The 16,513-nt window shown below is 33.6% G+C and overlaps 1 protein-coding gene and 1 long non-coding RNA gene across 6 annotated transcripts; one reads left to right on the top strand and one right to left on the bottom strand.

Moving 5' to 3' along the window:
• Nucleotides 1–707: 707 nt before the first annotated feature.
• LOC132041876 (uncharacterized) lies at nucleotides 708–10,180 on the bottom strand. Of its 5 annotated transcripts, XR_009411743.1 has the most exons (7): nucleotides 9,854–10,179; nucleotides 4,610–4,724; nucleotides 4,235–4,327; nucleotides 2,821–3,021; nucleotides 2,007–2,232; nucleotides 1,412–1,529; nucleotides 708–1,241 (listed from the first exon to the last, which is right to left on the bottom strand). XR_009411743.1 is itself a non-coding variant. In XM_059432786.1 (6 exons), exons 1-5 carry the CDS (start codon nucleotides 10,150–10,152, stop codon nucleotides 2,017–2,019), a joined length of 924 nt encoding a protein of 307 aa, XP_059288769.1. In that variant the 5' UTR covers nucleotides 10,153–10,178; the 3' UTR covers nucleotides 708–1,241; nucleotides 2,007–2,016. The 5 variants fall into 5 exon arrangements, 4 of the variants coding, with proteins under 4 accessions (XP_059288769.1, XP_059290006.1, XP_059289239.1 ...); XM_059432786.1 differs by lacking the exon at nucleotides 1,412–1,529 and having other exon boundaries at nucleotides 9,854–10,178; XM_059434023.1 differs by lacking the exon at nucleotides 1,412–1,529 and having other exon boundaries at nucleotides 4,610–4,721; nucleotides 9,854–10,178.
• Nucleotides 8,254–10,049, top strand: LOC132044614 (uncharacterized). Its single transcript, XR_009412295.1, has 3 exons — nucleotides 8,254–8,427; nucleotides 8,797–8,956; nucleotides 9,934–10,049. It is a non-coding gene; the product is annotated as an uncharacterized LOC132044614 (long non-coding RNA).
• Nucleotides 10,181–16,513: the final 6,333 nt, after the last annotated feature.

Raw genomic sequence — 16,513 nt, 5'->3', positions numbered from 1 at the left:
TCAAAATTGATCTCCTTTTCTTGGATTCTTGCTTGCTTGATCAGGTAATTGCTGAGATGACTGATGGCGGAGTCAACAGGAGTGTGGAATGTACTTGCCACAATGAATCTATGATTACAACATTTGAATATGTCCATGATGTATGCTTTCTGTTCTGAAGAACAAAGTTCAAGCAACTGAGTTTCTTTCAGTTCTTTAGTTTGTCTGGATCTTGTAGTTGGTGATTTGAGTTGCAATTCAAGAAGTCCTGTTGTGAGGTTTTTCAGAGAGAAACTTTTGCTTTTATGCTAATAGTTTAGCTTGGAGGTAGTAGCTACAATGTTGTTGATTGTAGGCTGATAAGTGGTTAGGATTTAGTCTCTTGGATTATGATTGTTTTGTAACTTGAAAACTGTTCATTGTTTTAGTGAAGTGTTTTGAGAGAAATCCCAGAAATGGGTCGTGGTTTTTACTCCCTTGAATAAGAAGGTTTAAAATTCATGTCTTATTTACATTCCGCACTTGTTACGTGAGTTAATAGAGACAGTATCGAGAACCTAGTTCTAGTGATTGAAGGTGTGCTGCTGAATGTTTTAGTAAGCAAACTTTTAATAGGTCGGAGATTTATTAAGACACTGTTCATCACTCATAAATCCCATTTGCTCAGATCAAAACAGTGCAGAGTCCAACGACTTTCAGGATTCATAATAATGGAAAACAAAATTCAGTAAGCATAAATGAGACTGCAGATATATATATGAAATATGAAGGAATAAAGGATCCAATAAATTTGACGCCTATGTCCAACCAATTAAGTGACAGAGGATCTTTACATTCGATACAATAAAATCATTTTGTCCAGTGTTAGTGAATTTAACTAAACTTATGAAACACGTATCGATTGATCAAAACCCGAGACAGTCAGGTACATCAGAAATTGTTTAAGCAAGGAACTCATTGATATGCATCGTCTATTACTATTAGAGTTGCTACCGTTGTTGCTACCACCAGTGCTATCTCCGATACTGAGAAGAATTTGGTCATCTTCCTCCTTTTTTCTGTATGTTTCAGATGATTGAAGACCAATATCAAATGGTCTTGCACTGTGATTTCTTGATGCCCTCTATAAACGTCATGCCTTTCTTACACAACACTATAGTTTTAGAACCTGTTAGATCATTGTTTGCTTTTGTAGTTTGGTGGTTGTTTTCCCCTTTATTATTTATTTTCCCTTCATCCTACACCTTTTATGTATGTAGCACCTGCAAAATTTGAGAAGCGATATGAGTACAAAAGCTTTTTTGTTTCCGGTTGAGTACACAATCATCAAACACAAATTTTAAAATTCTTGCAGGATTTAAAATTTTGACGAATTAAAGGATGTACTTCCGGACAAAAGCTGTTTTGAAAAAGGTTTTGATGGGCGCAAGACCTTTGATTTAGGCCCTAATGCCTGATACCAAATGATTTGGACGAAATCTATCTTTGTTCTGATGGAGGTTGCGTCCTTTGCAACTTCCTTCGGAGTTGGAAGATGATTGATGGTTCATCTTGCACATTCAAAAAAATTCGCATAACGAAAAATTGGATATTTCATCAAACTCTTCCAGCCCATAAAATGTAGGAACCGATGTGTTCCTTCAAAGTAGAAGCAATTTGGAGAGGCTTATACCAGTCAACTAAGCAGATTATCTTCTTTTATTTTATAGGAACCCACAATATCTATGTTAACATTTGAAGTTCACTGCAATATAATTTTCAGTCAGCACTATTTTGCAGGGTCCAAGTAAACTGATTACTGATATATCAGTCAGAGGATAATTGCTTCAGAGATAGAATTTTAAAAAAGAAATACAGCAAAAGGGTGAAAATGGCAGTATAAAAACCAGCAACTAAGAGCTACCAAACAGAAAACAAATTAATGAAGGAGAATTATTGGAAATTTGTTATATGTACGGGAATTCAGTCAAATTTTGCTAAGTGTTGGATGAACATTGGAAAAGAAATATAACATCTTAGGAACTTACTGCATTCCTTTTAGCACCAGGGCCATTTTGCATCCCTCCAAGTGAAGCAATGATGTTTTGAAGTTGAATGAGCTGCAACAGCCGGTTGATTGTTCTGTGTCTCAAATACAAACACTGGACAGCATTGAAGATTCTCATCAGATAGTACGGCTTCTCCTCTGTATCCAGGGTTGTAGTACCTTGGATGTTGCAAGAAAGGAACACCCTTCCACCAAAGCTTGAGAGCCTATGATGTATATAGAGAAAAGGAGAAAGGGAATGAAAGTCATTCCTGTATTAATTGTTTAACCTGAAATTCGCTTATTAGGTCAAGCAATCAAATACTATATGATACTAAGGCCACAAACAATATGACTAAGCCTAATTTAGTTGATGATTTGATAATGTAAATGTAACGAAAATAACTTAAAGATGATAATGAAGTAAATAATCACATTGAAACAATAAACAGATAGAAAGAGTGATTCTTATTGATTGCGGTGAGCTGATCGATAGCCAACAGTAGTAACGAGCAATGTATGAACAACGATTGTGCTACAGTATTTGGATATCAGTATGTGTCAATGTGTATCAACGTGTGTTAAAATGGTGGGAAAAGGGTGATATTTATAGGAGTAAAAAGAGCAGACATCACAACTAGATTCAACCATGAAAATAGTTGCCCACTGAACAAAGATGCATTAACAGGTGCTTATTCAAACTATCACAAGAAATTCAGATCCATCAGCAACGAAGAGTATAATATCCTGACTAAACATAATATCAAATATAATGGAAAAGTGAGTCCACGTGTATTTCTTGTATAAAGGGCTACCTGCCAATATATCCAGAATGCAACCTTGTGGGGCATTAGCCAGAAGAATAAAGCTAGATCAGGATGCATGGAGGAAGATACTCTTTTGGCCATCAATGAAGCTGAGAAGTAGTCACCATGTTCCGGATGATTTACTGATATTGTTACAAATAGATTATCCCCGGGTGTATTTGTTTTCATGGTCCAAGTTCCTAGCATATCCTGCAATCAATTCCACAAAAACTACTATGAATATCAACAATTAAGTTAAATTCAAAAATAAGATGAAATTGATGGCCAACTGATCACCAAACAGTAAGTCCCGAAATACCAGGATTAGGATAGTAGGAAAATCTCCGGATGGTAGCCAAGCTATATACAACGACAACAACATACCCAGTGTAGTCGTATAAGTGGGGTTTGGGGAGGGTAAAGTGTACGCAGACCTTACCGCTACATTGCTAGGCCATGTGGCAAGGGTAAAAGGATCAATAGCTTGTTCAGCCTCATTACACTAGTTTAATTGTACTTGTCAGAGACCGAATGTCTATGCTTAGTTCATTTTCTCTTTTGATTAATAATGTCTGTGCTTAGTACTGCATCCTAAATTGTACGTCAACCTTTGCTCTTGCCTCAAAATAATGTCCGTTTTCTCTATATCCCAAGATAATATCCACTTCTCTTACAAGGAAGGTTTTCAACCATATAAATATACCACCAAAACTAAGAATAAATTCACTTTACTGAAATAAATTCACTTTACTGTTTTTAACACAACTTTTGTTTCCATTTACATCTTCAAAAGTCAAAAAGTCAATATATCGACATATGTTCCCTCAATAAATAGTAAGCAATTCAGACTCTCAATACTATGTACAAGTTAAACTAAGACATTTAATTTCTATAAATAAAATTAAGAACAAAGATGTCTTTTAGCCAACCTGGAAGGATTATATAAAGAAAATGAGGGGCAAGCACAAGTACCCAACCACACTGCATATAGCAGTTTTAGTAATGGCAGGAAACTTTAGAGACAGTGTCAAAGAGCTCTGATTTCAGTTTCTGCAAATGGTCGTGTAACCTTGGACGACACAAAAGCAAGGACTTGCCACCAAAATTGTATAAATGCCAAAAGTATCTTGGACCCAATAACAGGCAACATAGCAAGTTGTATGAAATTCTGAACCAACTCAACCTTTACAGACAACAACTTTGAGGCCTGTATAATGATAACAACATAATCTCTAAAGAGAAAGTAACATAAAATATCGGCACAAAAGATGGAATAGGAAAAACAAGCTCCATGAACAATATGAGATAACAAATCAAGAGCATTACATTGATGTTATGCATCATTTTCAAAGGTCACCAAAAATCAGATTAAGTTAGAGATAGATGTAAGTAAATAAAAGGCAAGGTCACTAAGATGGCTTACCATGAAAGGACTAACATGTAGAGCTTTTGCAACTACATCTGAATTTGGGTTGAACAAAAATGATACTCTTTCACCCCATGGGGTGTTAGTAACCTGAGAAAGAATTCAGTCAGTAAATAGCCAGAATCTTGATATATAATTTGACTTTTTGATCTAAGAAAAATGAAACTAGACATGTAGCAGGTGGAAATTAGCAGAGGCAAAACAGTTGGGTACAGTAGATTTTTCTTTTAATTTGCTAAGGGTAAAAAGTGTGAGGAACCTCTTAAGTAAACAAATTTTGGTTGCCGATATTAGCCTATGGATAGTACACAGGCACTAACTCTACAGTATTTCAATTTAGGATTTGGTTACTTGGCAATTAGGATGATTCACCTCAGCAATGCATTTCTTCAAAGTCTGCGAGGAGCCTTCAGTATCATAGCAATAATACAAACTCAACGGGTTTTGCACATATCCCACACTGGGCGGTATTGTCAACAAGAAACTGCTTTAAAAAAGACGAATATCAGTCCATGAGTCCATAGCACTAAAAACACTTCAACATATTACAGTTTTTGAACTATCAGATGTCCGATTTGGTGTGCACAAGTGATACTTTGTCCATGACAATGTGTATTCATTAAGATGCCAACAAATGGAACTTTATTTTGACTTTAAAACTAAATCATTATCCAAGAAGAACCAAACATGGAAAACATATCTTTTCCCCTTCAAAGTGAAACTGTAGAAAATGAAAAGGCAGGCAGGTCTGCAACGAACTCAGAATAATTTGATGTTTTGAAAGGAGTACACTTAGTATTAGAATGTTGCAGCAATGATAGTTGCAGTTCAGCCGATTGAACAAATGCAGCATAATATCACAAAGAAAATCGCATAATATCACAAAGAAAATAACAAGTTCAATTCAAGCGAAAACTAAAAAGAAAATGTCCCCTAAGGATGGCCTAATGGTAGAAGAAGCTGGAGTAACTCTATTTGAATCTCAGCATAGGTGACACGAGGTGAATTCTATCTATCTGTGGAACGAACTACTTCTCACCACTAAACCCATAGCCTCATTTGTTTTATGGGGTCATAGTTAATATATATGTATATTTCAGAGATTTTGCATAGTATACCTTGTGAAAAATTAAAGTTAACTTTTTGAAAGAATAAATATCATAGATATTTAGAAGAGTTTCTAGAAAGTTATATTGTAATATCTTTGATATATATACTTAGGAAATGTCTAGAAATTCTAGACACTTGGATATTTGTAGTTGAGGGTGGAATTATCTAGATCCTTTTGTATCTAGAATAATATCATGATAGTCTAGAATAGTGGTAGGAGATAAGAGTAACAAGATTTTTCTATATATATATGTATCTAGAATAAGATCTAGAACCATCCCTAGACAAGTATAAATAGGGTGACCTTGAACATTTGTAATCAAGCCAAGCCAACCCCAATTGTAAGTCATTCAAGCCAATTCAAAAAAGTTTTTCTTCCATAACCAAATTCTCCTTTCATAGCTTCCTCTTCTTTAGTTGAATCTTCCGATCTTAGTTACGATCTTGGGCTAGCAGAAGGTCTCTCCGATTTACCTTTCTTCTGCTATATTTCTCTACATGGTATCAGAGCCATAGCCTTAGCCGTAGTTGTCTTCTGGATTTTATTTCAAGATCGGGTTAGTAGTAGATTCAACTGGTTTCTCTATATGGATTTAAGCGGCCGTGTTAATGGACTGGGGATGGAGTTATTGAATCAGTTCAATCACAAGGTATGGAAGCATGTATGGAGTCATACACTTGTGGGAGAGGATTTGTGGGATGTTGTTAATGGTAGTTACACAAGTCCTCCTATTGACGGACGGAAAATAGCGGCGCATACAAGAAGTGCTTGATTAATGCGAAGGCGGAGTTCATCTGAAGAGGTCCATCTCTCGACTTGTTTGATCATATTATAAGGTGCAAATCGCTCGCTCATGAAATTTGGAGGACCCTTGATCGTTTGTTCAATAAGAAGGATGAAGCGCGGATACAGATCTTGGAGAATGAATTGGCTAACACCATTCAAGGTAATCTTTCTATTGCCGAATATTTTTTAAAGATTAAGAACTTATGTTCAGAGATCTCATTATTAAATCCGGATGAGGCTATCTCTGAAGCACGAATGAGAAGAATTATCATTCGTGGTTTGAAGTCAGAATATATTCCTTTTGTTACATCAATTCAAGGATGGGCTCAACAACCATCCTTGGAGGAGTTTAAGAATTTGTTGTCATCACAGGAGCTACTAGCCAAATAGATGGCTGGTGTATCGATCAAAGAAGGGAAGGCAATGCTCTTTCAAAACTAATCGAAGGAATCTTAAAGTAAGGCAAAAAGCAAAGTGGCTCAAGAGAGATGGCGTATTCTCGATTCCAAGAGGGTTCAAGCTCTCCGAGACGAAGGAAGAGTCTTCAATTATGGTAAGAAGTCTATTAAATGTTATCGATGTGGTCAAATAGGACACGTAAAAGATATTGCCGAACAAAAGAGAGCAATATGGCTCGAAGTTGAGAAATTCTTAAAGAAGAAGATTGGGGAAGGTGCTTCGTAGCTGAGACTCGAGCAGTAGATGCCTTAGCTTCCCTCAATTTCGAAAAAGACCGGATCGTGGATTCAATAGATAATACGGTCCATTACGTGGAGAAGGAAGGCATTGGTGTCATCAACAAAAAGCAAGCAGATTCCGAAGACGTTCAGACTGGTGATATGGCAGCTGCCATCGAGGAAATCAACGAAGCAGATCCTGAAATTGGTAATAAAAGTCTAGACGTGGAGGATGTTGAAGTAGATCCTGAGCATGAAGTTTCTGAAACTATATATGACAATGGTGACCATTCTGGAGAAAGCATTGAGGGAGTTGTAGTGGAAGTTGAAGTCTGCGGTCAATCATCCGCCATATCGAGTCAATCACTAGCTCGGATCAAATTTAACCGGAAGCAGGATGGAGAAGCCAAAACGGTCAAATAAATGAAAAGGTTGACCTTGAAGACTCGATTTTATATGCGGATACAAACGGTATGATTTTTGGAAGCGAAAAAGCTGCCAAACAATTTATTGAGGACTGGAAAGGAAATCTAGTGGTGGATCCTATCTTGGTATTGAGGCTATAAGGAAAATCGTTGTCGATCATCACCGAGCTCGAGTGTTTCTCTCAGATATCACAATTGTTGAGGAGCTAAGAAAGGGAGTACGGAAACTCAAGAATGTGAAACTCGACGCATGAAGATGATTCACGTGGTTCACAAAGGCCAAAAACAAATATTGTCAAGTCTCTCCGCTACAGAGATGAAAATTTTATCAAGATGTATTCATGTTTCTTTGGAGACCCAATTATTAGCGGAAAACCATCAGCATTTGAAGGAAGCAGTGTCGGGAAAATATTGTTGAGATCTTCACCATGGCACGCTTAAAAGCTTCGTCTGAGTTCTTCCACGACAAGTTTGGGATAGCTTCCAAAAAATTACTTTAAGGGGGAGTGTGAAAAATTAAAGTTAATTTTTTGAAAGAATAAATATCATAGATATTTAAAAGAGTTTCTAGAAAGTTATATAGTAATATCTTTGATATATATACTTAGGAAATGTCTAGAAATTCTAGACACTTAGATATTTATAGTTGAGGGTAGAATTATCTAGATCCTTTTGTATCTAGAATAATATCATGATAAGATAAGAATAATTAGATTTTTCTTATGGATGTATCTAGAATAATATCTAGAACCATCCCTAGACAAGTATAAATAGGGGTGACCTTGAACATTTGTAATCAAGCCAAGCCAACCCCAATTGTAAGTCATTCAAGCCAATTCAAGAAAGTCTTTCTTCCATAACCAAATTCTCCTTTCATAGCTTCCTCTTCTTTAGTTGAATCTTCCGATCTTAATTACGATCTTGGGATAGCAGAAGCTCTTCTCGATTTAAGTTTTCTTCTGCTATATTTCTCTACATACCTATGGTTCAGAGCAGAAAGTTATGGGTTGCTAAACACCAATTTAATTTGCAGACTACTCCTCGCTTCTCCTCTAAAAACACCAAACTAGAAGTTAGCCAAAATATAATGGTTGCTAAAATTGTGATTTAATTTCTCATCAGCTGCTAAATTACAGCAAAATACCACTCTGCTATCTAGTTTACAAAACATGTACATAGACTGTATACGTGGTGTATAAAGTATACTAAATATACATATACAATACATACCTATACATACATATAATATCTATACCTATATATATAATATACATAACTATACATATCTATAGAATACCTACACAGCCAAAGTGTATAGGCAGTGTATACTTCGGCCATATTTGGTAAACTAGATGGCTGAAGTGTACGTTTATGTAAGTGTCCCTAATTATTATGTATCCAATACTCTATTGAGTTGAGCACTTTCAATATTTTATTATAAAATCTCAACCATCTTCCATCAAATTTGACCACAATCCCAAGTATATCAGTCTGAATGTCATGTCTATTAACTATTATAATCAATGACCCATTTTTTTCTCAATTGCACTTCTCATCCAGGAGTATCCCTCTTTTGTACTATTTCTTACTTATCCCTCAGCAAGCTAAAATGCAGAAACAAGATGAGCAAGACTTACACGGGGCTAGTGGTGCCAGAAATGCGTCGAGCATGTTGAGCAGAGAGGTGATCACATGGTGGATTATTAGAGGCATGGTCAAGGTCAAGAAGTAGTCCCTCCGGTTCAAAAAGAGGATTCACTTAGCCATTTGCACACTCCTTTAGAAAATACTAATTCATAGGCAAAAATAGGTAATTTGACTAAATTACCCCTAATTAAATATGTATTGGGATTTGGTCACCTAACACTTAATCATGGCATATCTGAAAAAGTAAGGTTAATCTTTTTTGTTGATTTGGTAGGTGGACACTCTTTTTGAACCAGAGGGAGTAATGTCCAAGAATAAGGGCCTGTTTGCCCAAGGATAGTTTTCATTATTCTGGGAAAGTTTTTGGACGTAGAATTGTTACAGTTTTTCGGAATTCAAAAAACTCCAAAAAGCTATCTTCAGTTTTTGACAATTTTCACTCCAAATCACTCACAAAAAATCAAAAACAACTCTAATTTGTAATCATGTCCAAACACAACTCCAATTTCCAAATGTCATTTTCAGCTTGAAAACAAATACTTCCTCCGTCCCAATTTAAGTGTATTACTTTTATTTTTGGTCTATTCCAAAAAGAGCGTCGCTTTTTATGTTTAATAAGTTGACAATTCAAACGTCCTACATGGCAAGTTTATAACCACAAGATTTAAAAGACATTTTAGTACATTATACATATCTTTAATTTAGAACCCACAAGATTCAAAAGCCTCGCTTTATTTTCCTAAACTCCGTGCCTAGTCGAACTAAGACACTTAAAATGGGACGGAGAGAGTTTGATTAAAGTTTATGCAGTTTGAATCAGAGAAGCGAGAGACGGAGGGAGTAAACTATTATAATGAATGACCCATTTTTTCTGAATTGCACTTCCCAACCAGGAGAATCCCTCTTTTGTACTATTTCTTACTTATCCCTCAGCAAGCTAAAATGCACAAAGAAGACGAGCAACACTTACACGGGACCAGTGGTGCCAGAAATGAGTCTAGCTTGGTGAGCAGAGAGATGATCAGATGGTGGATTAGAAGCATGGTCAAGGTCAATGAGTGCGTAGCGGACCGGGTACTGGAAGGAATGATGAACGGGACGAAGTCTTTCGTGCCATACAGTTCCTTCATAAAGAGAAACAACAGAGTCGTCGTCTGCTCCGCCGCCAAAGAGAGGGCGGAGCAGAAGGCGAAAAGGGAGGAGAAGGGAGAGGAGGAAGGAAGTGATGGAAGTTGAAAGTAACGAGCAGACAAGATAGACTAGTTCCATCTCTTATCTCTCAAATCTTCTTGGTTGGACAGCTTCGAACAGATAATATAGCTCTAGTATTCGTAACCGAGCTATGAGCGGATAAAATTAAAGAATATTAATCATATTAAAATGTGATTTATGAAATACTTTTTACTTTTTGAGAGTTAATTTGATTAAATTTTGAATTTAAATTGGAATAGATTAACTCAATATTTGGAAATTAATATTTTATTTGAAAATTACATGAAAAATAAATTATAACTTTTACCATATCAATTTGGTAAAAAAATATATCTCAAGATGATGATTAAAATTCATGCAGTTTGAATGTTGGAAGACGAAAAGTATACATAAATCCAGAAAGTATAAACTTTTGTATCCAAATCGAGCGTTGATCTTACAAACTATCAACATGGTGAATAATTCAAATCATTCAAGACAAATAATTTTCTTGAACAAACATACGTTGAGAATTTAGCGTTCAACCTCCATTAACTCTTATTTTGAATTAGTGATGTCCCTTTATAAAGAGAAACTTCTCATCAACATTCTTGATCTCCTACTCTACCAAACCTGGTGTTGAAAGGAAAAAAGAAAAGATCAAGAAAGTCAATCACCTTGATAATGTAGCAAAACAACATAAAATCAAGAAACTACACATGTAATCTTATCTATAAACATTGGGAGCGAAATTTTGAGCAATGAAAAGCAAAAGCAAGGAGGATGTTTGGAGAGTTGGTTGATGGCACAAATAGACCCTACAAGAGAAATTTATACTTTTTTGCTTAATAATTTGCACAAAAATAAATATACCATAAATTATGTATCATTATTGATTGATATTCTATTAATTGATACCTTATTTATGTGCCCACTTCATCATTTTTGTAACTTTCACTCAAAAAAATATAATGAAGTTCTCCTTAAATCTCTCTTAATTTTAAAATGACTACTAAATTATCTCCACAAATTTCGGGAAGATTTTGTCGGACTCATATAAGGCATCGGTTTTTTCTAATTAGTGATTTTTTTAATTATTTATTTAAATAAGATATAGCATATTAATATGAGAGAATGCAAAAAAAAAAAAATATATATATAAATAGAGAAAAGCCAAAAAAGAAGATAATTTTTAACCATTTTTTCACAGAATATATATGGCTAACTACTTCAAATTTAGAATTTGAATTAAACATTTTAGAATTTATAATCAGTTATCTAAATTTTAGGGGGTATAATCAATTTTAAATTTTTATTGCATTATAAATTCATTACAAAGATAACCCAATCTAAATTGAATTCTAATATTCCTTATATGATGATATTTGAATTGGCTTCATGTTTTAACTTGTGAATTCAAAGTCAAATTTTTTATTGCGGTTCAAATATTTGTATTAGAATATTTTCTCTACATAGAAAGAGAAATATAGAAAAGGAAATTGATATTTATTTATAAAATTTAATTCATCAGAGCCATAAAACTTGTCGATTTGATTCTGTTACTACCCTAGCTAGAAAGAAAATCTTCTTCTTAAAAGTAATTACCAAAAAAACTTTGATGTGTTCCATTTTTTTACTTTTAGGAAGGATAGTCATTTGATTAGTTTAAAAAAGGTAATTGTCTTTTAATTTAATTCAAATCCTATTTTTATTTATTTATTTTAAGTTTAAATTGTTTTACATCTATATATAGTATGAACTTGGTTTAAAATTCAAAGTAGCATTATATTTTTTTTCCTGCTAATTATGCTAATATTGATTCGTTCTATTATTAATAAACAAGGTGATAAAATCTAATTGTTGATATCTAATTTCGTTTAGACTTATCATTTTCTATATTCCTAATAGATTACTTACACGGTAACATTTTAAAGTGAAAATATTAAACAAATGAATTTCAATCATGATTTTTTGATACATTTTAATTTTGATATTGCATTCAATTTAATCGTACCCATCTTCATATAGGCTTGAATTTATCTTAATTGCGGAAAGTAATAAAGGACAATATTATATCTTACCATTTAAAGGAGCATTGTTGACTATAAATTAGAATCCAAGAATATCAATTAATAATTTTCCCCATCAATACACCAAATTAATGAGTTCATTTAATAATGTCCAATTAATTTCTTTTAGAATTGATACAAATAAATTTGTTGTCCAACCTTGAGCTTATGATCACCAATTATCGCCATTTGGCTTAATATTCGGATGCCCTCCTTTTTATTATAAAATAGATATAGATATAGATTATTATTATTATTATTATTATTATTATTATTATTATTATAATAATAATAATAATAATAATAATAATAATAATAATAATAATAATAATAATATTAACAACTCTACTACTATGTGTTGATAATATCGTATGAGTATATTAGGTGAGTTCATTATTATTATTAACAACTACTACTACTACTAAGTATTGATAATATCGTATGAGTATATTACGTGAGTTCATTATTATTATTATTATTAGTAGTAGTAGTAGTAGTAGTAGTAGTAGATTATTAAATTAGGTAATATTTTGAACTACAATTAATAACTTCTTTAATAATTAAAGCAAATAGAATTTGTTGCCAAGTGGCTTATTCATATTACGCCATTTGGCTTAATAATAAGCTAGACTACTCTCCTTTTATATATATATATAATTATTATTATTAATAATTATTATTATTTTATTAGTAGTAGTAGTAGATTATTAAATTAGGTAATATTTTGAACTACAATTAATAACTTCTTTAATAATTAATGCAAATAGAATTTGTTGTCTTTGTTCATATTAAAAGCCAATCGGGCTTTTAATAAAAAGCTAAAACTGGAGTTTTTTATATATATATATATAGATGTGTAGTGTGGGTGCCAGAAAAACCCAACAATAAAAAAGTTTACATTATGGTAGAAAGTGTTTTCTAGAAAAATAAGTGGGGTTTTATTTACATTCTGGTGTTCGGTATATCAGCAACAAATATTATCATACTGTAGTACTAAGTACTTTTTTTTTTTTTCAAGTTTAACAATTCTTATGTCTAAATATGCACTTAAAGAAAAGTAATAAGCTAAAATGTATAAAGAAGAAGAGCGAGACTAACACGGGGCCAGTGGTACCAGAAATGCTACAAGCTTGATGAGCTGATAGTTGATGAGATGGTGTCTTATTAGAGGCATGGTCAAGGTTGGTGAGTGCATAGCGGACGGGGTACTGGAAGGAATGGTGAACAAGACGAAGTCTTTCATGCCATACAATTCCTTCATAAAGAGAAACAACAGAGTTGTCGTCTGCTCCGCCAAAGAGGCTGCGGAGTAGAAGGCGGAAAGGGAGGAAGAAGGTAGTGATGGAAGTTGAAAGTATGGAGCGGAGAAGATAGAATACTTCCATCTCTCTATCTCGTATAGTTGAAGGATAGTATTTTTTTTATAGTTTGGACATCTAAATTTTAGTTTTTAAAATATGAAGGTGATCTAATTTAAGTCGAAAGACCATTCTTTTGAAGAAAACAAGGACAAGAAAAGTGGACGAAGAGAGTAATTGATATAATAACGTAACAAAACCATATGTTATGGTTATACATGAAGAGAAAATTACGAAAAAGAACATTATTATTTGATCTTAAGCCCAATCACGTTCTTTAGACCCATTCAACACAAAACCATCTTCCCTTACAACCCAAGTACATGATGTGGTAACTTTTGGACCAGCTCCTATGCATGCCCATCCATCATCAAAGACGTTAAACACTGCCTCTTTTTTGGTTAAGTTGTATGCTTTAATCTAATATATAATATTGATGTTCAAAAAAATGCTGATTTGATCTGAATTGTTAAACTTGAAAAAAAAAAAGGTGTTTGAGAGAAATCACAAATTCCATGTCGAGAGTGGAACATGGAGGTGGATAGTGAGGAAAACGAGGGATTTGAAACCGTCCTTCATCGGATTCGCGACTGTTTACGGCATTGTTCCAGAGATTATAGGTTTTAATTGGTTTTAAATATTTGACTAAGTTTAATATTAACCTTTAGTGAAATTAGGGGTCGTTTGATTCATGGAATAAGGTGAGATATCCTAGGATGAGATTAAATTTATATTTTATTTGGTTGATGGATATAACTAATTTCAGAATAAATTTTTATCTCAAATTTGGTGTTATTTTATCCTACCTGATAGGTGGAATAGATTAATCTCAAGATTATAAACTCAGAATGAATTTATTCGCGTATCAGACGGAATAGTGAACGGGACGATGTCTTTTGTGCCATACAGTCCCATCATAAAGAGAAACAACAGAGTCGTCGTCTGCTCCGCCGATGTCCGTAAAGAGGCGCCGGAGCAGAAGGCGAAAAAGGAAGGAGAAGGGAGAGGAAGAAGGAAGTGATGGAAGTGGAAAGTATGGAGTAGAGAAGATACACTACTTCCATCTCTCATATCTTGTGGGTGGACAGCTTTTAACCGATAATATGGCATGTGGAGTGTGGGCCCCAAAATGACCAACAAGAAAAGTTTTACCCGGGGGGCTGTGAGATTATGTATCATAAGTAGTATGCGTTTGGTGGATTTGGAAGTCAGATTTCATATTTTGATTTCAAATGATCGCTTGTTTATGAAATCTACATATAAATTTCGCTAACTTCAACTCCAAATTATGATTTAAAATCTCAAATTCTCCATAAAGTAGAATTTGGAATTTCAAATCGTGATTTCAAATTTTTTTGAAATATAAACTTTGACTCATAAGTTTATATTTTGTAAAAAAAAACTCATCCTTTTATATATGTACAAAGCGATTCATGCTCCACGTGAAGAGATTGTCCTTACCATATGAGGAAGCATTATATCAAAGAATAGCTAGTTACTACTTACTATTATTGTTGATTTTTTTGAAGGTAGATCTTTGTAATATCATGTGTATTTGAAATTTGTAAATAGCATGTAACAACGAGCATTTGTTTATAAAAGGAACATGAAGATATGTAATTTATTAATGTAGCGCCTTAGGATATTTCAATACCTTATTTATGAACTATGATTTACTAATTTGGTAAGATTGTATAAGAGTTGAGTAAGTTTTGAAAATTTTCACAAATTGTGATTTTTATGTTTATGAGAAAAAATACAATTTAAAAAATCCAAATCGCATGTCCGAAAAAAAAAAAATTCAACTTCAATCATTTTCATTTAATCACGATTTCAATTAATCATGTCCACAATTTTTGCTATTTAGGGCCCTTAGAGACATCCAAAGAGAGCAGAATCATAACATAGTAATTACTACTTAATAATTTTTTGATATAATATCATAAAATTATATGTTATGGTTATACATTCAGAGAAAAATACCAAGAAAAAACATTATTATCGGATCTTAATCCCAACCACGTTGTTTAGACCCATTCAACTCAAAACCATCTTCCCTTACAACCCAAGTACATGATGTGGTAACAGATGGACCATGTCCTATACATTTCCATCCATCATCAAAGACGTTAAATACTGCCTCTTTTGGACTCCACCAGAAATGACACCAAAAAAGCGTACCCCAAAAGACTTTCTCATGAAATGACCAAGTGAAATTTTGTCCGACCTTAAGCTTATGATAACCAAGATCATCATCTTTAGATTGACAACGGATCCTCAACGGGACATTATTATTAGGTAAAGCACTTACTATGTGAACATGATATGTCCTAAGAAGTCCTCCTGATGTTTTCAATGGATGAAAACATAAGAGGGACAAAAATAAGATTGTGTTGACTGAAGGATACTTCATTTTGAGAAAATTATGTTTGGAACAAATTAAGATGCACCTATTAATTTATATGCACTACATGGAACTAAAATATTGAAGTGCAGTAAATGAAAATAACTTTATATATTATAACGCACGATTTGAAAATCACTAGTTAATTCCACTCTTTTAAACATGGAATAAATTGAGATTGTAATTAAAATACTTAATGGATAATTCCGTTGGGTAAATCATCATTTTAATCGGTCTTGTGATATTTAGCTTAGGCATGCGCCGGCTGCCGGGGGGACAAACCAAGGAGGAAAGGAAGTCTGGACAGTGGAAGAGCCAGGGCAGGTTGGGTCATTTGACGGAACTGAAAAACTTTTGCCTAAGGATATTTAATCTTCGATTAATTAAAACATGTGTGGTATGTTCCTTTAAATAGTGGATATATGTTATATATAGGTTATTTTTCTAACTATATTTCTCTACCTCAAATATGAAGTGACCATACAAATTTAAGCAAGTATATATGGGTAGTTAAATAGTTTAAGAGTTAATATTTCGTTAAATTTGTGAAAATTCATGCCGGCAAAGGGATCAAAATGCACATCGTCTACTATACGATTTTCATATTG

Source organism: Lycium ferocissimum, chromosome 1 (assembly GCF_029784015.1).
Source record: "Lycium ferocissimum isolate CSIRO_LF1 chromosome 1, AGI_CSIRO_Lferr_CH_V1, whole genome shotgun sequence".
Taxonomy (NCBI): domain Eukaryota; kingdom Viridiplantae; phylum Streptophyta; class Magnoliopsida; order Solanales; family Solanaceae; genus Lycium; species Lycium ferocissimum.
This window is presented reverse-complemented; position numbering and strand designations above follow the sequence as displayed.